General features: G+C 39.5%; 3 protein-coding genes across 5 annotated transcripts in view; 2 read left to right on the top strand and 1 right to left on the bottom strand.

Annotated features, from left to right (window-relative positions):
• The window catches only part of mrto4 (MRT4 homolog, ribosome maturation factor), a gene marked incomplete at its 3' end in the record, with an annotated part of 7261 nt that extends 3825 nt beyond the window's left edge, over window positions 1–3436 (bottom strand). Inside the window, exons 1-3 of the mRNA XM_020512435.2 lie at window positions 3259–3436; window positions 3053–3111; window positions 1134–1237 (exon numbers count right to left, since the gene is read on the bottom strand). Of these exons, the coding sequence (XP_020368024.2) occupies window positions 1134–1237; window positions 3053–3111; window positions 3259–3286 (191 nt within the window). The remainder of the gene's footprint in view (window positions 1–1133; window positions 1238–3052; window positions 3112–3258) is intronic.
• Window positions 1–27809, top strand: part of aldh4a1 (aldehyde dehydrogenase 4 family, member A1) — a 419312-nt gene that overhangs the window by 29330 nt on the left and 362173 nt on the right. The gene's annotated exons all lie outside the window — the stretch shown is intronic.
• Window positions 3551–27485, top strand: emc1 (ER membrane protein complex subunit 1). Its single transcript, XM_020512434.2, has 22 exons — window positions 3551–3796; window positions 4563–4690; window positions 4791–4856; window positions 5337–5430; window positions 6565–6693; window positions 7340–7466; window positions 8833–8982; window positions 9616–9783; window positions 10395–10466; window positions 11545–11643; window positions 12153–12249; window positions 13234–13350; window positions 16812–17011; window positions 18158–18307; window positions 19565–19726; window positions 20388–20507; window positions 21539–21676; window positions 22196–22369; window positions 23100–23310; window positions 24527–24611; window positions 24816–24945; window positions 25869–27485. The coding sequence occupies exons 1-22, from the start codon at window positions 3618–3620 to the stop codon at window positions 26046–26048; spliced, it is 2976 nt and encodes a 991-aa protein (XP_020368023.2). The 5' UTR covers window positions 3551–3617; the 3' UTR covers window positions 26049–27485.

Genomic DNA, 27809 nt, shown 5'->3' on the forward strand with positions numbered 1-27809 from the left:
CCAGCAACGCCCTCATCCCGTGAATGAATAAAGAAAAACAACTGAAAAGGCAAGCACTGAATTAGGAATTCCCAAGTAGCTTTTCTTTTTAACAATCTTGTGTATCATCTGTCAAATCAGATTTTGTTTCTTTTTAAGAATATCAAACCTCCTTTCTAAATTTATCAAAGGCTGACCATGCCTCAGATACACTCAATAGATCATATTTCTTATAAATTGTGTCCATAAATTTTAATAGAATTTCAAAACCTACCTCAGTGTCCAACTGTTGATTTGCTAATTCTAAGAAATACTTTACATCTGATCCAATTTCTAGTAGGAATTCGCAAACCTAGGACCTTTATTTTCAAAAATAAAGATGAAGGTGTGTCCATATATTCACTTAATTTTTCCATTAACCATATAATTCAGCTTCACATGACATTGGTGGGAAACCAGACCCTTATGCTTTAGACTTGGTTTCAGTCATTCTTCTCAAATATAACTCCAGCTATAATTTTCTGTCCAAAAAGAAATTAGTTTCCCATCTTCACTTTTAGGCAACAAACTTCAGCTAAATATCACTTCAGATCAAAACAAAGAACCTTTCTTTGTGAAGAGAGTTTATTAACTACTCAATCTTATATTTCATTACAGACAGCAGTTCTACCTATTACTCATGTTTACATCCATCCAGTCAATCTATCAATTAACCTCAATCACCTGCTTAACTACTTGCATTTTTTTCCCCCCATTCATTCATGGATTATGGGCTTCACTGGCTGGGCCAGAGTTTATTGCCTATCCCTAATTGCCTTTGGGAAGGTGGTGATGAATAGCTTGAACTGTTGCCATTCATTTGTTATGGAAACACCCACAATGTTATATGGGAGTCTTTGTGAGTTTCTTCAGTGCATCTTGTAGATGGTATACTGCTAGGTGCACAAAGGATCAAAAAACATGAAAGGTAAGTGAAGTTAAGACATACATCAGCTACAATCTAATGCAATAGCAAAATGAGCTCAAGATTATGATTGGCTCCTCTTGTTCCTAGATTCCATAATTGCATAATGAAACTAAAAAAGAATGTTCAGTACCCATTCTACTTCAGTTAATACGTCTCTGGGGCAGGAGGTTTCATGCCAATGACTCACCGGCTATGCTTCCAAGCACTCCGCATATCCTTTAATTTGTTATTTCGCATATTCTCAACAGAAAAGACAAATAGATTCTTGTAGGTGTCCACACATTTTCGTAACTTTAAAACAAAAACCAAGATTCAACTGAACACCAGCAATAAGGGTTCAACTAGACTGTCAGCACAGTTAATCAATTTTCCACCAGATGTTTTATTAATTTTAGTGAAGAATTAATTAACCTTAATTACTTGCATGTATATGCATCTCTTAAGGAGAGGCTGAACAGGTTGTGGCCTTTTTCCCCTGGAGCGTCAGTGGCTGAGAGATGACCTTATAGAGGTTTATAGAATCATGGGGTCATGGATAGGGTGAACAATCAAGGTCTTTTTCCCAGGGTAGGGGAGTCCAGAACTAGAGGGCATAGGTTTAAGGTGAGAGGGGAAAGATTTAAAAGGGACCTGGGGGGCAACATTTTCATGCAGAGGGTGAAACATGTATGGAACAAGCTGCCAGAGGGGTGGAGGAAGTGGCACAATTACATCATTTAAAAGGCATCTGGATAGGAAGGGTTTAAGAGTAGTATGGGCCAAATGCTAGCAAATGGGACTAGATTATTTTAGGATATCTGGTCAGCACAGATAAGTTGTACTGAAGGGTCTGTTTTTGTGCTGTATAACTCTATAATTCCCTGACTATAAGAAAATATCCAAACACATTTCATGTGACTACCACACAGCATTAGATACATGGCTATTAGTCTCACAAAAGGATATCAGAGCAGGTGACTAAAGATTGGACAAAGCTAGGTTTCACAGGGTGCCTTTAAAGAATTACAGACGTTTACCTTTGGAACATAACAGTCAAGTGCATGACCAGTAACATTGGGACAAAGGTTACAGAGATAGGGAGCAGTGAGCCATGGAGAAATTTGAACACGAGGATGAGTATTAACAGTTTCAGGTATTGCTGAACCAGGGTCCACTGTAGGTTAGCACATATATTGATGATGGGTAAGTGGGATTTGGAGTAATTCAAAAAAATGGTAATGAAGTGCAAGTTTCCAATGACCGTAGAAGCATTGGAATAGACACAGGTGTCTATTCAGTAGACAGGCTAACAAAGGGCAGTAACTGTTTTTAATGGGTTTGACAAAGTCAGTGAAAATGGACAGGAAACAAAGACTGGTTTTCAGCAAGAACAGGGATAAGGAAAATCTTAACTCAGTCAGAAAAGGGATTAGCAGAGGTCAAATGTTAGTGTCTGCAGTTCATAGTCTCCTCATGCTTAGAGGAGAAGAATAGACGAGCCAAGGAAAATGGGATAGAGGGATTCAAAGAGATAATCAGAAATCGACAAGCCAAGGATTATTTTGTTAGAATCCAACCCGATCTTGCCAATGGCTTGCATCTGTAGAGAACAAGAATGAGATAGTAAGAACTGCCGATGCTGGAATCAGAGATAACGCAGTGTGGAGCTGGAGGAGCACAGCAGGCCAGGCAGCAGAAGAGCAGGAAAGTTGACGTTTCGGGTCGGGATCCTTCTTCAGAAATGGGGTTTCTGAAGAAGGGTCCCGACCCGAAATGTCAACTTTCCTGCTCCTCTGATGCTGCCTGCCCTCTATGCTCCTTCAGCTCCACACTGTGACAAGAATGAGTTGTTCCAGGACAAGGGACAAGAGAGGGTTTTACTGGAGATAAATAAAAAGATGGTGAAGCGTTCTTGAGCAAATCGACGACATATCGACGTTTTGGTGGACCGTGGGCCAAAGACTAAACAGTTGGGAATTATTTTTAAGGTTTTCGAGGACCAGGTGTGGTGGGAAAAAGACTCCTCACAGAAGATCAGGCTTATGACAGAGGGATGGTAGCAGAGAACGGGATGGATTGGAGTGGATTGGAGGCCAGTCTGAATCGACAGTATGACTGTTGACTCACCTCCTCGATCAGGTTCTGTTTGACTTGTAATCCTTTCTTCGTTGTTTTAGTCAAAGAAACTGCAGAAATAATACAAGAAGGAATGAGATTATCGAACCATTCAGACTGAACCTAATGTAGGTTCTATGTCCAGATTTGTGGAGAATCACGGACTTCAGAATCTGCCAAATTTAATAAGTCAGCCCAGGACAGACTTGAGCCCCTACCCCGCTTATCTCGCCGTGATCGCGGCATGGTTTCAGGACCGGGTCGCTGGCTCTCCCTCTCTCCCGGTGAGGGGCTAGGTCTCCCTTTCTCCCAGCTCCGAGTAACAAAACGTGCGGTCACCACACACTCTCACGCTGAACGTTCAGGACCCTCTTACCCGGGGTGTTATGGGACTAATGGCGCCTTCACTCCGCCTGTATATTTACGTGGAATAAAAACAACTCCGAGACATCAGATAAGATATAACAAGTCAGATTTATTGATTCAGCCTAGTAAAACAACTTCTGAATAGTGCCTAAAGCTGCACAACCGGGTCCGCACATAAAAGTTTGCTGTGCGGGATATCGCGTTTTCTGGGATGTTGGAGGACCAAACTTTTGCGAGCATGCTGGGATTTTGGAGGACCGTTCTCTCTGTACATTCTGGGACATTGGAGGACCGAGCAGTGATGGTGGTCCTCTCTGAGATTTGGCTTCTTTTCGCTCTCTTTGAGTTTTCAGCGGCGATTTACGAGGATCAAGTCGGGAAGTTCGACTGGTGAGTCCTTAGGAGGAGAAGCCACTGCTCCTTGGAGGGTTGTGTTATAAATGAGAATGTTGTGGTTGTTATCCTGGGGCCGAAGCTTGCCCTTCCCCTTGGAAACTGGGTTTTGGAATGGCCTGAGGGGCGGGGGGAGCGACAAGTTTTGTTTGTTCCAAGTACTTGGAGTGGGGGCGGAAACAGACGGCCTGTGCTGCTGCCTCCCTCCAATACTGCCCTGTTGAGGAAAAGGCGGAATCCATGACTAATGCAAATTCATTGAAAATCCTATCAATTGACTGGAATTCGATAAAGTTTGAGTTCAGTCTTAATTTGGAAAAGAGGAATACAGAGAGGCAACATAAGTCAAATTGTACAACTTTAAGAGTGTGCTGGAACAGAGCGATCTAAAGAGTAACTACGTGCAACTGGTTATTACTAATAGGAAGGTTGATAAACACAATACACGCATTTAAGGTACAGTAACTGACATTTTTAAAACAGTGAATTATCACCTAAAATGTTCAGCATGAAAAAGTGCTGGAAGAACCTTCATCAGTAACTTTCAAAATGGAATTGAATAAATAATCTTCAAAATTTAAGGTCTACGGGGAAAGAGTAGGACAGTGACTAATTGGATTGCTGGTTTCAAAGAGATGGCACAGGTGTGGTGGTTTGAATATTATTTTTCTATTTTGACATTCTTTGAATTAATGCTGTTATTGTTACTATCTGCAATAGTCAGATGTATGCTGCTACATTACTTCTATTTTAACTTTTAAAGGCGACGTCAATATGTTGGAAAGCCTCGGTTTGCATACTTTGATACACCTACACAGAATGCAAGGAAACTCATGGTTACTACAGAGAATAACGTGATTGCTTCTCTCAACTTAAGAAATGGGGAGATCAGTGAGTGTTGTTCAGTTGACATTGTAGTAAACAATTCTGCTGTGGGTAGATTATGAACTGTCACTAACCTCAACATTGTTGTTTTTGTTTTGATTTGCAGTCTGGCGTCAGGTGGATAAAGAAGGTCCTGAGGGGAATGTGGATCTGATGTTGTTCCATGGACAGGGTGGGTGTAGTTCATTCAATTCTATCAAATTTGTGCTGTACATATAGCTTTCTCTAGGATCTGCAGACAATCTTGGTTTAGATTGGCAGATTATTATTTCATCCAAAGTGTAAAGCTCACGATCAATTCACTGTCCTTTCCCTGGCTTGATAATCTTTGAACCTGCTAGTTTTAATACATCCATGGAAGCAGATTACGACATAATGTTATTCAACTTTGTACAGAATTAATTGTATCTGCAATTACATCATTAATTTGATGCTATTGCCTTCAACTGAGGAAGATGGAAAACTGATGATTGACAAAAAAGTAGTGAATGGGATTAACATGGGTTTAAAAGTAGTAAAAGTAGGATCACTCTCAAAAGTAAGAGTTGGCTAATTTCTTTTATAGCATTACACCAAATCTTAACTGTTTTGTGAATTCAAATTAGAGATTTTTGTGGGTTCAACAAGATTTAGTGATTTTGCTTTTTCATAGATGCACTGACTGTGTCAGGAGGAGGGCGATTGTTGCGCTCATGGGATACAAACATTGGTGGCTTGAACTGGGAGATCTTGCTTGAGACTGGAAGGTGAGAACTCTGTGGCTGTTAGAGCATTGACACCAAAGAATGGATGAGCGTAATTACAGGAACAAAATCTCAATGAGGGATTTTCTTGCAGCTTGAGGTCACATTGTTTCTTACGTTTTCATTGTTATCGCTTCAGTTATACATTATAGTAATTATGCAATGGATTCTAGCTAAGTGCTACCATAATAAGAGAAGTTTAATATTGAATATTGCCCAAGTCCTTGATCTGCTGAAATATTGATTTAAACCATCATTTATGGAGATGCTTTAACAGAGCAGAAAAACAGAGCAGGAAGGGCTGAGTTCTGTCCCTACTCAGGCAGCCTGAATGGCTCAGGATAGATGAAGAGGACAGTGAGTCGAATCAATACCTTATCACTATTCAATGAATCTTGTTGGAATCTTTGTATGTGAAAAAAGTGTCAGGGTTGTATCAGCCTTGCCAATGATACCCTTGTGGCAATATTGTCTGCTGGAACTGTGGCTGATTATTTAACCAGGAGAAGACCTTTATTACTGAGCCACTATGTTCTATTGTGGGGGGGAGAAACTGGAGTCAAGGGCAAAAAAAATCTGCTTCTATATTGCTCCTATGAAGTGCCAGATCGTTTGGAGGATTCTGATTGGTAACCTTTCAGACTAACCACTGATTATTCCTTGTTTACTGATTAAACCTGCAGCAGAAACATTAGGGCAAGAAACATTAATTTTGCTTTGGCAATCATATTTACTGCAAGGCTGGGAAAGATTGATGGCTAAAATTAGTTTGGTGACCTTCAAACTAAATTAATTCATTGCATCAAAATTAAACTACTCTTTAAAAAAGAATTGAAATTGGTTGGAATCTATTTAGCGGAACATTAGCAATTTACGTCTAACACAATGGTGAATTATGATTGAATTTTATTAAAGAGAGAGTTTTTTTTTCCCCTGGGAAGATTTGGCAATGGTACTCTTACAGTTCATTTGGATCCTAAGTTTGGATGTTGGATGGCGATGGGAGAGGCTCCAACATTTTCATCACATGGCTAACCAGGAGTCTCTTCCACTCTTATCACATGCCATTGATGTGTGTTGGAGGGATTATAGATGTGACTATTACTGCTTGTCTGATTTTTAAAAAGTTTGTTTCAGTTTGCAGACAGGTTCTCTTATTGGCTTTGCTGAAGGAGTGAAGTACATTGCCATTCTGAAGAAAGCGTCCATTTCCCTCCATTATCTCTCGAATGGTCATCAGAAATGGAGTGAAGCTTTACCAGAAAGGTAAAGAGATTGCTTTTGAACTGACGTCTGATGTAATGTTTGGCTATTTTATGCATGATATAATCAGGCTTTACATAATATTTACTAAATCTTGGAGAGACAAGGTTACTGACAAAGCTTTGTAGAAGACCACTGCTTCACCCATGCTCATGATGTGTGCATTTCCCAACAACTGGTATTTTCGCTGATGCAGAGTCACAAGTAGCCTTGAACTGTGATTCAAGATTTTACACTTCCTGCTTTATAGGTGAGATGTCCCCAGAATCTATACTTGCTATCTAACCCCAATTTGAAATGAACCAGTGTAAAATAGTTTTATTTTAATGTTTGTGCCCTAGCTTCTGTGCTATGCACTGCTTTTGAATCAGCGCTCCCTGGTAAGGGTAGCTGTTGTCTGTATTAGAGTAAGGAAAATGTCATTTGATTGCTCTCCTTGCGACTTGAAACATAACTTGCCTCCCTTGATGCCTTCATTGCTAAACCTAGCCAAAAGAATCTGTGGGAATTGAAGGTTTCTAAACAGCTTTTTGTTGTGAAGTGGTAGTGGATTTCACATTAAAATTCGTACTTGTACGTTTAAGGATGGGCAGAACCATTGATTGTGTGGATGGTTGTATAATGTATCTCTGTGTGTTTAAACTTTCAGTGAAAAGATCCAATATCAGCTCCTGTACTCGTCAGGAAGTGGCGCAGTGTATTTAGTGGGGATGGTTGCTGGCTCTCATCTTGTCGTCATTCGGTATGACATTGAGGATGGAAAAATCATTGAGCAGGTGGGGTAGCTTTTGGAAGTAAGGTTTGAATGCAATAGAATAAAAACAAAGTTGCTGGAAAAGCTCAGCAGGTCTGGCAGCATCTGTGAAGGAAAAAACAGAGTTAATGTTTCAGGTGCGGTGACCCTTTCTCAGAACTGGGGATTTCTGAGGAAGGGTCACTGGACCCGAAACGGTAACTCTGTTTTTTCCTTCACTGATGCTGCCAGACCTACTGAGCTTTTCCAGCAACTTTGTTTTTGTTCCTGATTTACAGCATCCGCAGTTCTTTCGGTTTTTATTGAATACAATAGAGATGTGAGAATTTGAATTGAAGGAAAGCAATAAGAGAAAGTAGTAGAGAGCAAGGGGAGGCTGTTGATGGAATAACGTGGTGCTTTTTGTGAGCACTGACTTGCGTTCACATTAGATCTGATTCCTAGGTGGAGATCTGATTGCAAGTCCCTGTTACAGGATGCAAGCCGTCTTTGATTGCTAAAACGTTAAATACCTATAATTACATTCAATTATGGTTTAATGTTGCTTTCGTTCATCTCTGTTCATCTCAGCTCTTTTTCCTTTGTGATTGTATTGACTCCTTGCTAGAGTACAATAGTCCATTGGTACTTTGTCCAAGTGGCCACTTTTCACATTTGTATGTTTGGAGGAGAGGGTTGAAGAAAATTTTGATTGTGTCACAGGACCACAATCTCCAACTTGCCCCACACTGCATCCATAATGCAGATTTTCAATGTAGTTAAATAGTTAAATAGATGTCAAGAGAGAGAATCCTGGCTAGTTTATTGCCCACCATTAATCGTCCTTTGAACTGAGTGGCTTGGCTGGGGCCGCTTGAGAGGGCAGTTAAAAAGCAACCATATTTATTATTATCTGGAGTCACATGTAAGATAGACCAGGCAAGGATAATAGATTTCTTCTTCTAAAGGATGTTTGTGAATCAAATGGGCTTTTTCAACAATTGACAATGGTTAGATGGTTGCCAATAGGTTAGCTTTTAATTCCAGGTATTTTTGATTGAATTCAAATTGCACCACCTGCTATGATGGGATTTGAACCCATGTCCTTGTCACTATTTGACCCACTGTGCTGTACTATTCATCCTGAGGAGCAATTCATGTGCTGCCATTCTACTGTCCTCTTTTCCTCCCCCCTCCCTGCATTACACATTACTCCTCTTTGGATAGCAGTTGGAAGTCACTTGGGAGTAACAACAAAGCAGGGAGAGAACAAGCTGTCTGCATTTGTCTCACTATTAAACTGAAGAACTGAGCACGTTGCAAAGGTGATGAGTCATTAGCCCGCTGTGTTCAACCATTGTGCAGAGTAGCAAGGGAATGATGCCAAATTTCCATTTTTCCCCATTCAGGTGACTGTGTCCGCTCCCTGGATCCGACGTTTGCGGGACCTCTGTGGAATTGTTGCAGATGGGATCTTGACATGCGTAGACAGGGAATCTCACTCTCTTTGGATATTGCCATTGGAGTCTGAACATGAACCCGAGCAGATAGTTTTACAGGTGAGGACGGAATATCACTCGGCGGATCACACATTCCAATTCACCCCAAATCTGATGTGTTGAGCCTGTGTAATGCGAATTACTTCAATCTTGTGATCATCTTTTTAGTTTTAATTTATTTTGCTCTCCTTTCTGTCGTCGAGTTTATTGATTTTTGTTGTTTTCATATGGGTGGGCGCCTGATCTCAGGCCATTGATGGTGTTCTTATGAGGTATGAATGTGTACACGTTGTGTCCTTGAGAAGTTTCTTTCCCCTTTTTGAGGGAGAGACGTGCCTCCATTTATTATCTCCCACAGCTGCCAAGGATGGGAACTTCCATCAAATCACAACTGGCTAGGGAGTCTTGCTAAATAATGTTATGCTTGAAAATGGCAAGTTTGCAGGGCAGATTGTAATTTTAATTGAAGTACTGGTAACATTTTCACAAATGTGTCTGTTGGTCGGAGAATTAAGTGTCTTTGCCTGTGTGAGTCACGTCTTTTCAGCAGTGGTGCTTAATTGCTGAAGTATTCATGGTTGCATAATTTGGGAACAAAAATAATTTTAATATTTAATTTGGGAGGAGTTAACTCTTTTTCTGTTGCTTTCATCTTCACTGCATCATGTGTTTCCCTCTATTTCTACCTTGTAGTCTCTAGAGCTGGAACTAGCCGAGAAGTTTGAGGGAAAGATTTTAACAACCCAGTCATCTCCATTGGTGGCATCGTCTGCTCAATTCTGCCTTCAGTTGTCGGAGTCCCATTATGCATTATTACAGCTGCATGATGGTGTAGTAAGTCTACTACGTGACTTTGTACAGGTGAGAAATGAATGATCATTGAATGCTGAATACTCCACGTAGGATAGCTGCTGATATAAATACGTAGATATCAAAAAGACCATGTGGTACAAGTCTAGTAACTGCTTGCTTTATTGCGTTGAATTGCTCTTCGACAAATGTTGTTTGATCCCTGATTATCTTTAATCTTTGTTTTGAAGCCTGGCGTGCACTGTAATGGGAAATGGTTACCAGCTGGGCCTCATCACTTTGCACTTTGTTTAGCTGACCCCAAAGCATTGAAGAGAACAAATTTCTCCTGCTGGGACACTTTAAAATCAAATAAATAAAATAAATCAAAATCAAGTGGAACCCATTCTGGGAAGTTTAAAATATTAATATGTTTATGGAGTTTACGTTGAAGAATTTTCATGTCATGTATGTTTTCTGAATTCTGTTTTATACTGAAAGAAATAGCTGAGAATTAGGGGACACTAACAATAACACCTTTATTGTAAAGATAGGAGGCATGAGGTACTTGGATTTGCATCTTAGGACCAGTCAGGTGACATAGTAATTTCTGCTTCTATTTCTTTCTGAATCTTCACTGAGTTTTGTTCTTTCAGCCTAATTGAGTCTTTCTTTTTTTTCAGGCTGTGTTAGTTTCCTTTGCTACAACTGGTGACAAAGTGGTGGCAGCTATAATGACAGCCAAAAACAAAACGGTAAAGACCTTCTTCAGCCTGAAGTGAAACGCATTTTGTATTGTGGGCTGGTTTTTACTTGTTGTTGAAACTTCTGCTATACCTGTGCTGGGAATGTTCAGTGCCATGTAGAGAGAACTTTATGCTGCCCTTGCCCTACTGTACGCCACTAAACACTTTTAGATGAAATTTGCCTTGAAGGCTGAGCTGCGAAATGTTAAAGACAACAGTCTCACCTAACCCAAGAGCTTTCAGAATTGAGTGAAATGAATGAGCGTTTAAAAATGACAGGTGGGTGTAGTAGAACTGAAATATGTTAGAAAATAAAGGTAACATTGGAAAGCATCATTTAATTAAGACCTTTAACAAGTCATTCATAGATTATCGGTCACCCTAGTGCTGGACAGGGTACTCAGATAATGTATCATTCGAAAAGGGCAGGGATGTTACACCTTGTAATGCATTCTTATTCTGCTAATGCCACAGTCTTGTTTTAATTAACACAAGCATAAGTTACGCAGAGAACGTCAGGTATTTCAAACATTATTTTTTGTAACCAAATGATCCCAATAACCAGGTAACTCTGAAGGTTCTTTTACATTTGGAGTTTGTTAGGATCTGATTGCAGAGACTGACACATCTGTACAGACTTATTGCCCTTGGATTAGAAAATCAAGCTAATTTGTCCCAATACACAAGTGTGTAAACGTGTAGCAAGGGTTTCAGCAGTCACACTCTTGGCTCTGAGTCCAAATGTTCTTAGTTCAAGCTCTATTCCAGAGATTGATCACATAATCTCTCTAACACTCCAGTGCTGAACCAAGCAAGTGCAGTATTTTCAGTGATGTTCTTTGAATGTGATGTTAAACTGACTGCCCCATCTGTCCTCCACAAGTGAACCAAAAAAACCTCATGGTATTATTCAAAGAAGATCACGGGAGTTCTTCTTGGATTCTTGGTCGATAGTTTTAGAATCAGAATGCTTGCTTGGACTATTGATGCAGACATGATTGCTGAAGCTTTCAGACATCCTGTTTCTTTTCTTGTTCCTACAACAGGACTGCTGTTTTTGGACTGCTTGTTTCATTATGTCTTTCAGGCTTTTGGTGTCAATCTGTATTCGGCAGAGAATGGCAGACGGCTGTTGGACACAGCTATGAACTTTAACCTGGATCCAAACTGTGGCCAACCTGAACAGGTGAGATTGTGATTGGACCATTGGCTTGAAGGATGGACATGAGTAGAGATTGCAAGGTGTTTGGATTGTTGCAAGGCAAGGGGTCAAGAGGAGCCTGGGTGTGGTGTTGGTTTCTGAGCAAGAACACAAGGGTACCAGGAAGGATATTGTGTGAGATGAGGGGACACTGGGTAATGATAGTGTTGTGTAGAGGAGGCTGGGATCAGCCACATCTCATCTTCACTGCACTAGTTTCATGTAATTACAGAGTCAAAATGGGGCTTACACATATATGACTGAACGAATAAGGCAGCCACAACAATAACAATTATTGAATTGTTGCAAAGTCACAAAGTTGGAACTTAGTTGCAGTCACACACGTTACGACTAGTCAGTTTTCTTTCACAGTATCCTTGTGTATGTAATAAATGAAGTGGAAGGGACATTTCTAGCATGTTGACAAAAATATATTGAGCTTCCTTTATGTTCTTCGGTGGGGTATTTCACATGTTTACCTCCTCTTCCCTCAGCTCTATATTCATGCATTTCTGAAGAAAGATGATTCTGTTGGCTATCGCGCACTGGTTCAGACCCTTGACCATGCATTGATCTTCATCCAGCAACCAGGTGCGTGATGAGCGTATGCAGAATCTTGTCTTTTAAGGTCAACCAATATAGTTACCCAAAATTTTATTGAATGTTGAGCTGCTTTCTTGGTATGAATGACAGTGGCAATGTTGCATTGTTGTAAGGAATTAATAGTGTGTTATTGAGGTATATTCCAAACCTTCACATGTTTTATATTGATTTAAATCTTTAGCCTCTCATTTTTTCAATGACTGTTACATTTACTCCATGATGTATGATGCTGTCATATTTCAGTATCACAGTAAATAAATGAAAACAGTACAAGCTAGCAGAATGACATGCATTTCTGCATGTTTGCATTTAAGTTGAATCACTCAATTTGTCCCATTTGTAAGGAATCTCAAAAATCTTCACTCCTGCGAATTGTCATTAACTTCCTGTGGTGGCTATCAACTCTGATGCAGAAGGGGCATATTTGCTTCATACTCCATGATCCATGAATTGTGACTATGTCGTCAGCATTGCATTCCTGCCAATTCTAGGAGGCTGGCATATATAGCAATGCCTTCATTTCTGGTGCCACTTTGAATTGAAACAAGATTCTTTTAAAGTTGAGAAAAGTGATATGGCGATTCCCCCTGAATGAATTTGAGAGGTGGTGAGGCATTGGTGGAATTTCTTCATCTCCATTCATCCATGCACTGAGTCATAACTTGACCTGTACTGTTCCAGAAAGATGCACAACAAAACCCTAGCTTTGCCACTGAAGGAAAGTCTGAATTGATGCTGAACTGCTCAGGTGTGTCTCCCTGAGAGTTGGTGAAAGCAGATTCCACTGTGGAGTGGAATTTCAAGCGAGGAGGGCAAAAACAATTGGAAAGAGGAAGTAATTCCTCATGTCAAGTCATCCTGCATCCATCTTCTGTACAGCAACTAGGCTGTGAGTCGTCACAGTGAATGGCTGCACGTGATGAAATCTTTGGATTGTAGAATAGCTCTCAGCATCATCCACTATTTTTACAGGTCGGATTATTTGGACACGGGAAGAGGCGTTAGCAGAAGTTGTTACCATGGAAATGGTTGATTTGCCTCTGACAGGAACACAGGCAGAACTGGAGGGTGAATTTGGGAAGAAAGCAGGTATTGTTTAATGCCAATGAATCCAACTATTACTAATTTAAAAGGAAAGAGTAAGGAGTACTTGTGTATCATACTTGCAGTTTATAAAAATTGAAATGAAGGGAAACCCTGATCCTTGATAGTAACAGCTTTATCTGTTTTAGTTCATTATCACTTAATGTCCAAAGAGGAATGGGAATTATTAAGTTGCCATCTCAAAAAAAATAGATTTTAAAATCATTTGCTTGCCATTCTGATTAATTGTGGCTGAGGGGTAATAACATTGCATTGTGCTATCTTGGTTACAGATGTGATCATAATTCTAGAAATTGAAAACTGGGATTTTTGGATAAATCGTTAAATGATAAAAGCTGACTCCATATTTCTGGGTCACATGGCAATTCCTTCCTCCATTGTGCAAGACTCAGATTTGGGGTTTGAGTGGAATTAAGTTTCTTACCCACAGTTTGTATTAAATCTGTTGGCTGCAGGCTGGAACACTTATCTGTGATCAGCAAAGTGTGATTTGGTTTGCCGAATCATTAATCAGTTTTGGGTATAGCATTGGTTGTGTAGTGCAGCACACTCAGTAATATGCTCTTCGGTTGTTCTCTGTCGTATAAGTGTGAGACTTTGACTTATCATTCTACATTCGATTTTAGCAGGCAACCACAGACCGGTTTAACTTTGGTGGTTGGGAAACTTCCAGAAAAACAGTAATTCAGGGCAAGATTAACAGTCACATGGACAAATTTGTGTTCAATTAATGAGAGCCACCATGGATTTCATAAAGGAAAATCATGTTTCATAACCAACTTAATGGAGTTTTTTGATGTGGTAATAGAGAGGAATGATCGGGGAAATGCTGTAAATGTAGTGTAGGTGGACTTAGAGAAGACAATTGATACTGTACCACATAATTGATTTGAGAGCAAAGTTAGAACTCGTGGAATGAAAAGGATAGTCGCAACATGGGTATAAAATTCACTGAGTGAGAGGAAGCAGAGTAATAGTTAATGCATAGATTTTGGATGGGGGTGTGATCGGTGTTGGGATCATTGTTTTTAGGAAATATAGTTATCAACTAGACCTTCATTAAAGGGCACAAATTCAAAATTTGCAGTAAATACAGAATTTGGAAACTTTGTAATTTATAAGAAGGATAGTGTAGAAGTTCAAAAGGACTTAGGCAAGTTGGTGGAGTGGGTGAGTAGGTGGCAGCCAAAGTTTAATGTGTAGAGATGAGAGGTGATACATTTTGATAGAAAATAGATGGAGAGACAGTAGAAACTACTCAAGAGTGTGCAGGAGTAGAGAGACCCAGATGCACATGTGCATAAGTTATTGAAGGTGGTGAGACAGGTTGTGAGAGCAATTAATGAAGCATACAATATCCTGTTTTGTTAATAGGGGCACAGAGTACAAGGATAAGAGGTTATGTTGAACTTGTATAAAACATGAGTTTTACCTCAACTGTGTCAAGTTCTGGGCACCATACTTTAGGAAGGATGTGAAGATAATTGATAGAGTGCAGAAGAGTTTACAAGAATGATTCCAAGGTTGAAGCAGTTCGGTTATGAAATTAAATTACAGATGCTGGGCCCTTCTCCTTGGAGCAGAGATGATTAAGAAGACATCTGCTCCAAATATTCAAATTGATGAGAGATCTGGACAGAGTAAATAGAAACTCTTCCCACTTGGAAAATGATTGAGAGGGCATAGATTTAAAGTAATGTGTAAATGAAGCAAAAGTCACATGAGGAAAATCTTTTTGCAGCGAATGGTTATGATCTGCCTGAAATTTTATGGGGGCAGGTTCACTTGAGGCATTCTAAGGAGAATTATATTGTTTTTCAACTCACCGATTGCAAGATTATGGGAGAGGGCAAGATTATGGCGTGAAAGGCAGGAAAGTGGCAGAATGGGCCAAATTACCTCATTCTGCCTTGTAACAACGCTGAGATTCAATCCCATTTATTCATTCAATGGCCTGGCAACTGTAGATATCATGGCCTTTTTTGATGGTGTATGAGAGGATGCTGCACGTTGTATAGTGCCGGTATCTCATTGCACAATGTAATTATAGTTGCATCAGTATTCTTTAAAACTGCAATGCCATACTAAGATTCTCACTGTAATTCGGTTCCATTGGTAGCAGGACTCTGTTCTGGTTAAAAGCTAAATTTACACCCTATGATTAGAAGAACAAAAGTTAAAATTGCTGGACATTTTCTTACAATTCAAAGAGTCATCTCTGCCCCTAATAGAGTCATAGAGATATACAGCATGGAAACAGACCCTTCAGTCCAACTTGTCCATGGCGACCAGAAAGGCTATATGAATCTAATCCCATTTGCCAGCATTTGGCCCACATCCCTCTAAACTGTTCCTATTCATGTAACTATCAGATGTCTTTTAAGTGTTATAATCGTACCTGCTCCCCCCACCACTTCCCGGGAAGCTCATTCTATACACGCACCACCCTCAGCGTGAAAAAGTTGCCCTTTAGGTCCCTTTTATATCTTTCCTCTTTCACCTTAAACCTAAACCTTCCAGTTTTGGACTCCTCCACCCCAGGCAAAAGACCTTGTCTATTTACCCTATCCATGCCCCTCATGATTTTATAAAACTCTATAAGGTCACCGTCAGCCTGTGATGCTCCAGGGAAAATAGCCCCAGCCTACTCAGCCTCTCCCTATAGCTCCAACCCTGGCAACATCCTTGTAAATCTTTACTAAACCCTTTCAAGTTTCACAACATCCTTCCTTTAGGAGGTAGACCAGAATTGCACGCAATACGCCAAAAATAACTGAACTAATGTCCTATACATCCAGAACATGACATCCTAACTCCTATACGGAATGCACTGACCAATAAAGGCAAGCATACCAAACACTGCTTCACTACCCTATCTACCTGTGATGTTAAGCTTCTTTTGTTTACAACATAATTTCAATGAGGTGGCAATGTTTATAGATGTTGTGAAGGCTATGCTGAATATTCAAGTCTTAAATGTTGCTTTCTTTGTTCATGCTGCCGTGGAACCAGCTGCACAAGGTAACATGTTCAATCCACACTTTTGTCTTTTGGAAAATGCAAACGTTTTCAGAACATCCATTAAAGTGGAAAATTTATTTTTGTAACATGAGTTGTTTGAGGACTGAAATAGACTCCGAGACATTTGCTTTGTTAACGTTCAAATTTTAAAATGTGAATTTTACCAGCTTTAATTGTTAGCTGATCACAAAGCCTCCTGTTATGTATGTTAGAATCTCTTGATTTGGAGTGGTTGTGAATGGGCATGGTTGTGGGTGGTGGTGTTTAAGTTGAAGAGGACTAATGAGTACTACCCATGAGTACTGAGGTGTTACCCAGAGTGATGTAAGACCACTGTCTTAATGCACATATGGAGTGGGGTGTGTTGCATATGATGAAATTTGCTTTCCTTATCCATTTTCTGATCCTTTTATGTATTCTGATAGATGGTCCAATGGCAATGTTCATGAAGAGACTGTCCTCCCAGCTAATCCTTCTACAAGCATGGAGTTCCCAGCTGCTTAAAATGTTCTATGATGCGCGAAAACCTCGCAGCCACTCAAGGAATGAAATAACAATAGAGAACCTGGCCCGGGATGAGTTTAACCTGCAGAAGATGATGGTGATGGTGACAGCATCTGGAAAGGTAATAGTCCTGAGCCACGGATTGGCATTGTTGTGTCCCCCATTTAGTGCCCAATGTTCTGCATCTTGCTGGGCTTCATTTCCACACAATTGGCTGGTTGCTTAAAGCAATATAAGCTTTATATCCTGGCATGGGTTTCATGGTATTTAAAGTAATTTTCTGGCTTCATTCAGCACTTAAGAAAAGCTTTATTTGGTTCACTTGGGCTGCTGCATATACTTAAATTTTCACACTGATCTGACTCTGACCTCCATATATCTTGTAATGACATCTCTTTTCCACCAACTATTGTGTCACAATGATCTTTTCACTTTATTTTAGGGCACTGAATCTTCCAAATTTGAATAAAAATAAGTAACTGACTTGCAGTCTTTTGATTGGCAATATGGGCAAGCTTGGTGAATGACTGACTGGAAATTCATGTAGGTGTTGCCAATGAATTTATAGTGGGATTTTAAACACAGTACAGCAAACATTTTATTCACCGACAGGTATGGAACCAGGAACCTGCCAGGTGATCAAATATTCCAGATAATTAAGAGATACGCATAACGGAAGTAAACCCTGACCAAGTGAAACTTCGAGACATCAACAACCCTCAAAAAAAATTATTATTTTAGGAGGTGTGTTGATGTTTTTACAATGTGAAAATATGCAATAAGTAATAGAAATGAAATGCAGGGTATGAACATCACTGTTATACTTTATTTACAGCACAAATTGATGTATTTGAGATATATAATTTTTGCCAGATTATTAAGAGTGCCGGTGATAAGGTGCCAGTTAAAACAAAGTTTGCTGTAGAAAGATATACAATATCCTAGAATAGCCAGAGACTGAACAGAGAGTTTGAAGGTGCAAACAAAACTGGAGACAGAAAGATCAGAGTCATAATTTAATTAACTTGTATCTTTCAGACCTGCACATTACAATAATATTATTTGCTTTTGTTATATATTTGACATGAGCACCCGACAACATCTCAGGTATTCTTCAGTTCTAACCTGTTGTGTTTCAAGCACTTGCATATTCATTTTACATTTGTTTCTCTGACATTGTCAAATGCTTCCATGAATGATATATAATGTCATTTGGCATTCAACACTCTATCCGATAGCTTTCAGTGCCAAATTATTTCTCTTGCAGCTTTTCGGGATTGACAGTAGCTCTGGGACTATTTTGTGGAAGCAGTACTTTGAGAATGTGAAACCAGGATCCTCCTTCAAATTGGCTGTGCAACGAACGACAGCTCACTTCCCCCACCCGCCACAGTGTACCCTGATTATTAAGGACAAGGTCAGGCTGCAAACACTACCTATAAATCTGCTCATGGAACTTGTGCATCATGTGATCTGATCATTAGAACATAGTTTCAGCTTCAACGGTTTTATGATTTCTGAAATTGTCATCTATCTGTTCTGGTACTGATCATATTCATGAGTAGGGGTCTACATTTGTGGAGGTTTCATTTAACACAAAAAATTCTGTCTATATTTTTGTAATGTCACATGCTCAGGTTTAATATTACACCATAATGTTGTAAAATTGCTAAACAAGCTTGAAGTACAATGCCTGAAGCTTTCACTAAACATATAATGTCTTGGTTTTGAAGTCTATGGATCTCTGTATTTGAGATGGTAGTTGGCACCTCTGATCTGAGATGATTATTCGTGGTTTGTATGTTTCGAAAGGTTAGAGATGATTTATATCTTTAAAAAAAGCCCCTGCATTTACATAGCCGATTTCACAAACTTAGGACATCCCAAAATGCATTGCAGCCAATGAAGTAGCTTTTATTGAATAGTGACTGTTCTAATTTAGGAAACGTGGCAATAAATTTGATGTGATGTTGCATCAAAAGGCAAAGAGGTTATAACCAGGTAATTTACTTATGTGACATTGAGAGATAAATATTGGTCAGGACATGCATAAAAACTATTCTGATCAATTTTTGAGTATTGTCATGCATTCAACAGAAAGATCAGATAGTGCCTTGATTTACCATCTGATCTGAAAATCAGCCCCACTGATGGCATGTAGCTCTTTTGGTATTTTCTTTTCATGGTGCATTGATCTATCTGTACTGGTCATCTGATAATAAAGCATTCATTCAGTAGTGGTGCTCTGATGATGCACTGTTCTCTCATCACTGCCAGTGCATCATTACAATTCTCTATCAGCACTACTGTAATGACAGCTGCTGCTTAGGGAGTGCAGGACTAACTATATTTTATTGAATTTGGAATCGGTCAGTGAAATTTGGACCACGAGAGATCTGCTGTCACTGGAGAGGGAAAACAAAGTGTTTCTAAAGGCTGTACTCTTTTTGACTGTTTCTATGCCCACCATGCAGGAATGAGCAGACAATAACTGGAGCAATATTCAATGCTCCTGAAAGGTGCTAGATTAACATGTGACAAAAGCCCCATTGGCAGACCAGTTACCTGGTGTGTTCACTTCCTGTGAAGTTTTTAATTTAAGAAAACAGACTACTTTTCGTAACCTTGCAATTGACCTTGATTAAGTAATTCCATTCCTTCCCACTTCAATCAGGCAACTAGACTGAGTTCTCTTCATGTTTTCAATCCGATCTTTGGAAAGCGGAGCCACATCAATCCACCAGTCCTAACCCGGCCTATTCTTCAGTCTTTGCTGCTTCCAATTATGGACCAAGATTATGCGAAGGTCTTACTCCTGATTGATGATGAACACAAGGTAATTCTAGATTTCATTTTGAGAGCTGATGTGAATTGAAAAAGCTTGGCCTCTTTTTCTCAATGCTAATTAGTGTTCTTGGCAATGAGTTGTCATATCGCCTCGATTGTGCATCTACTTTTTGCGGCATATTTCAGATCAGTAGGATGCATTGTTATCCCATCTCAATGCCAGAACAGTTCCCATATCAATACGAGTTATTCAAGTGTCACAGAAATAGATTATTAGTCAAGCCATCACTTGCTGGGCATGTTTTAGATATAATTTGAGAAATGCTTGGGAGCTGTTTAATTTCTTTTCATCTCTGCTTTGCACTGACTCCTTGTTGATATTAAGTTCTGCTGTCACTTTATTTATGTGTCTTAACAGTGAGTGTTTGCAGGCTGCTTAACTGTAGAAGGCACCACAGTGAACATATTCTTGACTTCACCCAATGTCACACATTTACTGTTGTAAGTGAAATAATCAGAAGTAGGAACTGATTATCTCCCTCCCTAGATGCTGTGTCTACTAGTAATACACTGACAGGTTGAGATTGTTTACCTGGCCATACCTCCTATGTTTTTCCTGTGACCATGTGCTGGTTTTGTATTGAATATTATCTCATTACAAATTAGTAAGAAAGAGTACCTCTAGCTTTGCTGTTTTATTATCATTGCAGGTGACAGTCTTTCCCTCTAGTAGAAATATCCTGCAGCAGCTCCAGGATTCTGCACCTGTAATTTTTTTCTACCTTGTGGATCCTATTTTGGGGAAGTTAAATGGATTCCGTCTCCACAAGGTAGTGTAGTCACTTTTACAAACCTGTATCAAAACGATTTGCAGTATCTCTGATGTTTTGTCTTCATGTGTGTTACTGTCCAAACATATTTTAATTCTGCTTTAGGTATAACACATGTGGATAAGTATGATTGCTAAATTTAGGCACTCTCTTTGTGTAAATGGAATTTTGATTGTGACATTCTCATCGGTAGTTTAAGATCTGGAATGTGGTTTTGGTTATTGTTGCGGATAAATGTTGGATGTCCTTCTATAAATGGAAATCAAACAGCATAATTATACATATGAAATTAACTTAAATCTCTAAGGTAAACTTTTGAAATACTTTCTCAGGATATGAGAAGTGATTTGGGTATTAATGAGTGGCTATTGAGACTGTCATGGGAGTTATTCAAAAAAGTCAACTACATTGGTTTGAAACTGGAGTTGCGGCTGGGGTAAGGATGGTGGATGTCTTTTCCAACATTAAATGATTGAACCAGTTGTGATTTCGTAATAATCTAACAGCTTCACAGTAACTTTTATTGATGCCATCTTTTTCTTCTGTGATTATTAGCTCAGGCCTCTGAATTACTAGTCCAGTAGCATAACCAAAATACCATTGAATACAATACATAAACAGTGGACTAATGACCTCTGGTCCATTAATGCTGCTCCACTAACAAGTACACTAATGTAGCTTGTATTATGAGTCAAGTAATGTACAGTGATGTACCTCAGTTACCATGTACTTGCACTATCAGGGCCATAGCATTTTCTGGTGAAAGTGATGTGTTGTTCTGCTTGTTCCCTGATGTTTTTCACAGGGTGAATTAATCTCTTACACTGGCTTGGGAAGGATTTGAATTTCAGAGCAGCTGGGGAGGGTCGTAAATTATGCTTCAGTCAATAAGTAATGAACAGGTTAACTTTTGGTTTTGTGGCATCAATGGAAGTGAAGCCTGAGGTTTCTATGTCTTTGGAAATGGTGTCTTAGAAAATGAGAACAGACCGTATCAGCGAGCAGTTTAATAGTGACTTCCTTTCCTGCAGGACCTTAGGACAGAGCAGATCTGGGAAGTGGTGATTCCAACAGAAACACAAAAAATAGTGATTGTGAAAGGAAAACGTTCGAATGAGCATGTGCACTCGCAGGGCCGTGTCATGGGAGATCGCAGTGTCCTCTACAAGGTACTGGCTGCAGGGTCATGTCATATTCTTAAGTTTCAAACTCCCATGTGTATAACTACAGAAATGTTAGTTATTTCTAAATGAAAAATTTGCATTTTAATTTTAACATTAAATGTATTTTTTTGGTAATAAGGTGCTCAAACATGCCATTGACCATGACACACCATTGCTTATGCATACCATATTAGCGCACCATAGGTCTCTCTCTGCAATTTGATACAAATCTGTTTCTCTACCTTGGATTTACTGTAAAGAGCCAACTACAGGTTAAGAATCTAACCTGGGGTTAGTCCACACAAAATAGTGGCTTGTCTGGGATCAGTCTGGATTGTGTCTGATATCCTTAGGTAACCAACTGAACAGTTGAAAATCATGACCCTAAATATGGGCAGCTGCAGTCTCTACTCACTAGGAAATGTATCTGGATTTTGTCATTTTTGTCTACGTGACTGACTGACTAATTTGCCATTTGTCAGACTGTCTTTCTCTGTTGTCTGACAGCTGAGTCTTGTTTTCCAGTATCTGAATCCTAACTTGCTGGCAGTGGTTACTGAGAGCATTGATACACATCATGAACGGACCTTCATCTGTGTCTACCTTATCGATGGGGTGACTGGACGAATCATTCATGAATCTGTGCAGCGGAAAGCAAGGGGACCAGTTTATGTTGTGCACTCTGAAAACTGGGTGGTGGTAAGGATCTGGAATATGGTAAATGGTAAATCAGTGGGTGTCTGTGCCCCTGAATAAATGATTGTTCCTAGCTTAACACTCTCATTTCACGCAGGTTACCATTTAGTGGACTGACGTTAGGATTCTTGTCTGACTAATGACCCACAAACTGATTTCCTCTACCTTAGACCTTCCTCTGCGTTTTTAAGAATTGTTTCATTTCCTTTACTATTCTTTCAGTTTTTACTCTGGCATCCCCAGTATTTTTCATCAAATGGAAGGGGTAAAAGATTGAATCAGGAATTTGAGCATTTGAACTTGGAGTTAAACAATGTGATTACATTATGCAATGAAGATGCTGCATTTATTCACAATCATAGGCATGTCATCTATTGATTTGAGATTTAGGTTTTGTGGTAATTGAAAAAAATGAATTTCTATGTCTGTGTGTGTGTGCAGTATCAACCACCCCACCCCAACCAGAATCTGTGTGGGCTGCATTCTATAATGCCTCAACTATAGGCACAAGATTCCAAGTTGGGGGACATGTGATCTTTTTTCTCATTTCATATTCAATAAAAATGTTGTGTCGGGCATTCTATCAGTGGCTTGGGTACAGCTCCAAAAAGGTCAAAGGAACTACTTTTCCTGATGTTTACTGTTCCTTAGCTGTAGTTTAATCTAATTTAGCTTATATGCACTGTCTGGACTACATGCATCAATCCTAATTCTGTTCCTTTGCCACCACTAGTACCAGTACTGGAACACCAAGTCCCGAAGAAATGAAATGACTGTTTTGGAACTATACGAGGGAACAGAGCAATACAATAGTACAGCATTCAGCTCGCTTGATCGTCCTTTCTCTCCCATGATCTTTCAACAGTCTTACATCTTTCCTTCAGCCATTAGTCTCGTAGAGGCCACGATCACAGACAAAGGGATCACCAGCCGTCACTTGTTGAGTAAGTGAAATTTGGTGGTGATAGTGGCAATGCGGAAATGTCACGACTAATAATCCACAGGTCCAGGCTAATGGTCCAGGAGCATTGGTTCAAATCCCAACATAGCTGGTTGAATTTAAATCCAGATAATAAATGTGAAATTGACAGCTATTCTCAGCAATGATAACTGTTATCTTGAAAATAACATCTTGTTCAGCTAATGTCATTTCGGGAAAGAAATTTGCCATCCTTACTGTAGACCCATAGCCATATGGTTGACTCATAGCTGCCCCCGAAAAGGCTTACCAAGCCAGTCAATTATGGTAGTTAAAGGATGGGCTAGAAATCTTGGCTTTGCCAGTACCACGCAAGTAGAAAAACCAAAAGAACTGCAGATGCTGTCAATCAGGAACAAAAACAAAGTTTCTGGAAAGGCTCAGCAGGTCTGGCAGCATCTGTGAAGGAGAAAACAGAGTTAACGTTTCGGGTCCGGTGACCCTTCCTCAGAACTGATGGTGGCTGGGAAAATGTCAGTTTATATGCAGAAAATAGGGAGGTGGGTGGGGTAGGGAGTAAACGATAGGATAGAGCCCGAAGAGAGAGAGAGACAGTTGGACAGACAAAAGAGTTGCTAACGATCAGGCTGGGAGGGTGAATGGTTGTTAATGGGGACTGTTAGTGACTAACAACAGGGGGTGTGTAATGGCAGGCTATGTGGTAACAAAGCCTGGTGTGTGGGGTGGGGGTCTGGGACATGGGAGAGTTTAGGCCCTAAAATTATTGAACTCAGTGTTGAGTCCGGAGGGCTGTAGGGTCCCTAATGGGGACACTAACAGTCCCCATTAACAACTATTCACCCTCCCAGCCTGATCGTTAGCAACTCCTTTGTCTGTCCAACTGTCTTTCTCTCTCTTCGGGCTCTATCCTATTGTTTACTCCCTACCCAACCCACCTCCCTATTTTCTGCATATAAACTGATGTTTTCCCAGCCACCATCAGTTCGAGGAAGGGTCACCGGACCCGAAATGTTAACTCTGTTTTCTACTTCACAGATGCTGCCAGACCTGCTGAGCTTTTACAGCAACTTTGTTTTTGTTCCACTTAAAAGTATGATGGATGAAGTGACCCCTTTCTGTACTCTAAATTCCACAATTCAAGATTACTGCTGGTAGATCTGGGTTAAATTATCTTATTGTTTTCTACAATTAGTCTCAGACTCTGCTTCTCTATCTTTCAGTTGGTCTGCACTCTGGAGGAATTCTTTCTTTGCCGAAAGCATTTCTGGATCCTCGACGTCCAGAGGTTCCATCTGAGCAAAGCCGGTGAGATGATGAACTCTTACTTTCTTGAGTTGGGCACTAATGTGTTTATGCAGTATCTGGTGGTGTATATCACAATTGATAAAGGCAGAGTAGAATTCTCCTGATGCAGTTAGATTTCTATTTAGTTAGTACTGTTGTACTGTTTTGTAATTTCACAAATTAAAGCTTTTTTTTTTTTTAATCCTTCTATATTATCTTCTTCAGGGAAGAGAACTTGATTCCATATGCTCCAGAACTACCAATCCGATCAGAGTGGTATATCAACTACAATCAGTCTGTTTCTAGAGTGCGGGGAATTTATACAGCTCCTTCTGGTCTGGAGTCCACATGCTTGGTCAGTATGCAATGCAATCCACTATTGGGCACTGCATTTTCATCTTGCAATGCCTTTTATCAAAGGACTTGAATGCCATTCAACCCATTAAGTTATTCCTTTTATATACAGTCAAGTGAAATCGCAATCTAGGGTAGTATAGATAATATGATATTCTTTGAAATAAATTCTCTTCACTTTTTTATAAATTACATCTGTCGTGATCCATAGATGAATAGGATGCTTTATTTTACATTCGTCCAATATTCAAATTCTTTATTTCTCTTGCTTGGCACTTACTACCCTGCTCCAGTTCATTTATGGAATTTAAATGTGAGAGACTACGTTGCTGATGGCTTGGTAGTAATTTACAAAAGATGAAGGAACATTTCCACTGGATATGTTTGACCCCTTCCCTTGTCCTAATTCCCAGAAGAAGCAGTGCTCGGCCAATCTGTGAACTCTAACTTTCTAAAATGTGTTGTCTTTTTGTGGGGTCACTAAACAAGAATCAGCACAGTGCCCTTTTTAGAGTACTACTAACCTGAGAAACATGAGTCAATCAAACTTAAAGAATACGTACAACATTCTTACCAGTTGAGAATCCTACTGGGGCAAGCATCCTATGGCACCAAGTTATTAAAAAAAAATGATTACTGTCATTATACACTGTAGTTATCCCAGGTTGTGTAAGTAATCAAGTCTACTAACAGACACTGTTCGCTCTCCAGTGCCATTTAATATCTTGGCAAGGAGGTGCAGCGGGCCATCAGAACAACCTGCCCCTTGTGCCATGACAATCAGAACCTGTGCTTAACTGCATTGCGGTCTGATCTTCCATATCTCAGATTAGTGTTATACAAAAGCAATTTGTATTTATGATAGGGGCATGTCACAAATTAGCAATGTTGAAATCAATGTGGTGATTTTTCTTTCTGTTGTAGGTTGTTGTCTATGGACTGGACATCTTCCAGACTCGAGTTTACCCATCAAAGCAGTTTGACGTTCTAAAAGATGATTACGACTATGTGCTCATCAGCAGTGTCCTCTTTGGATTGATTTTTACAACCATGATCACGAAGCGCCTTGCCCAAGTGAAGCTCCTGAACCGAGCTTGGCGATAGATACCTTCGGCAATGAAGAAAGTGATGTCTTGGAGAGCGGAACAGAAGTTGGGTACAACTTTAATCAGGGATCCCGATAGAGTTGATGCCCATGTACATACAATGTATATTTTTTGTAACACACTCTCACTACAAGAAGCAGAGTGATGGACACTTTCAGAAGTAGATTTTTTAAAAAAATTGGTTTAATTGCTGTAAAAAATAATTGAACTGTTTCTATTAATCAGAAATTTTTTTGAGATGAAAGGTATTTTTGTTCCTGCAGAGCTTGGAGTTAATAGGGGAGCTGTTGAAAGTGATATGTTATGAATAATAGAAAAGCTGAACTTGAATGTTTCCCAAAACCGTGCTTTAATCTTTTAGCTTTTGTTGTGTTTTGGAACTGGTTGATATTTAACAATAGCACATGGATGTTGCATCCTGCTCAGGTTCCCCTTTGAACATGAATGCTGGAGAGTAGTTTCATGTGTTCAATCATTGGACAGAAGACCTCAGTCTTGTACATAATTTAAGTTGTCCACCATTCTGGTTTGTTTCCTTGGCCATTGTTCCTAACGTTCCTTTGTGTGACAGAGTGTGAAGTATTGTCAAAACGGCTGATCTGTAATTCTGAGGCACTGCCACCAGATGTTGCTTGAATTGCCTTTTTCATCTGGATGGGCACTGGTTCCACACAGTGTATGGAGGTTGTACTACATCCTTTGTCCTTGGGCATTATCTTCGGTTCCAACACTCCTAAGTGGATAGTAAATTGGCAAATTTTATTTTAGTTCCATGATTATGTTGATCTCCTCCCTGTGTAATTAACAATCCCATTTTTGCGGTGTTGCATGTTGATGGTATTCATGAGGAGTGGTTGATAGATGATTGCTGAACGAGTATTTACATTAATTTCAAATAGTTGCTGTTAACTGTTTTGATTGAAATTTTGAAGTTTGCCTGTGAGGGAGTTGTGGGGTGTGGGTGCATGTATCTTGAGTGTCAACTGACAAATGTCTTGAAATACAAAAAATACAGAAAAATTTAACAGTTGCAACTTGCAAGTGTACCCTAGGAATAGAGGATTTTGATTGTTGATTATTTTAAGTTATGGATATTTAGTATTTAACTCCTGAAAACCTTGACTGGATTTTAGAGCCAACTTAAAATGTGCAATGGATGAGTGAGTGAACAGGATTAATGCCTGGTGTGTGAATATCTGAGATTCTAATTATGTGCCCAAGTTTCAGCATTGTTTTGCAGGAAACAGGGTCAGAATGACAGTGATCTTTTGATTAGTTACATGTCTTCTTTCCTGTTCCTGTAATTCTATTGAAGTCGCATCAAAAACATTGATACTTGAAACTGATACATGAAAATTTGTTAAATAGTAAATATTAATTTGTTTTATGAGTTGTTTTTGAAACCACTGAATAAAATGTTACTGTAACATGGAAATTGTGTTTTTTTGAGCTTCGGATGGCAATTGCAACAGTTTCATGAGTATTATGCTCTGTTAATATATGGACAACAACTAAATCCACAATAATGCTTCCCAAATAGTTTTTAAATCATAAATTCAATGGGAGTACAGTCTTGTGCATAAATGTTAGTGTTGGTGTCCGTTTTCCAACACAGTGAGTTACAGATGTTGCTGTTTGATTGTATCAACGTTTGGTGTTATAAAATGTTGTTCATTATAATAGCTGATCTTCCATTTAATATCCAATACGTGCTATAATTGGTTCCAGCTGAAATGAGTTTTCCCCATTACATGTTCTG

The sequence above is a fragment of the Rhincodon typus genome, chromosome 31, assembly GCF_021869965.1.
Source record: "Rhincodon typus isolate 14 chromosome 31, sRhiTyp1.1, whole genome shotgun sequence".
Classification (NCBI taxonomy): domain Eukaryota; kingdom Metazoa; phylum Chordata; class Chondrichthyes; order Orectolobiformes; family Rhincodontidae; genus Rhincodon; species Rhincodon typus.

Excerpts from the sequence above, each read along its gene's own strand:
- emc1 (XM_020512434.2), top strand. The coding sequence starts at position 3,618 with ATGTTGGAGGACCAAACTTTTGCGAGCATGCTGGGATTTTGGAGGACC. Across the intron at positions 17,012-18,157 it reads TGGTGACAGCATCTGGAAAG|CTTTTCGGGATTGACAGTAG; the intron begins GTAATAGTCCTG and ends TTTCTCTTGCAG. Across the intron at positions 24,612-24,815 it reads GTTCCATCTGAGCAAAGCCG|GGAAGAGAACTTGATTCCAT; the intron begins GTGAGATGATGA and ends TATCTTCTTCAG.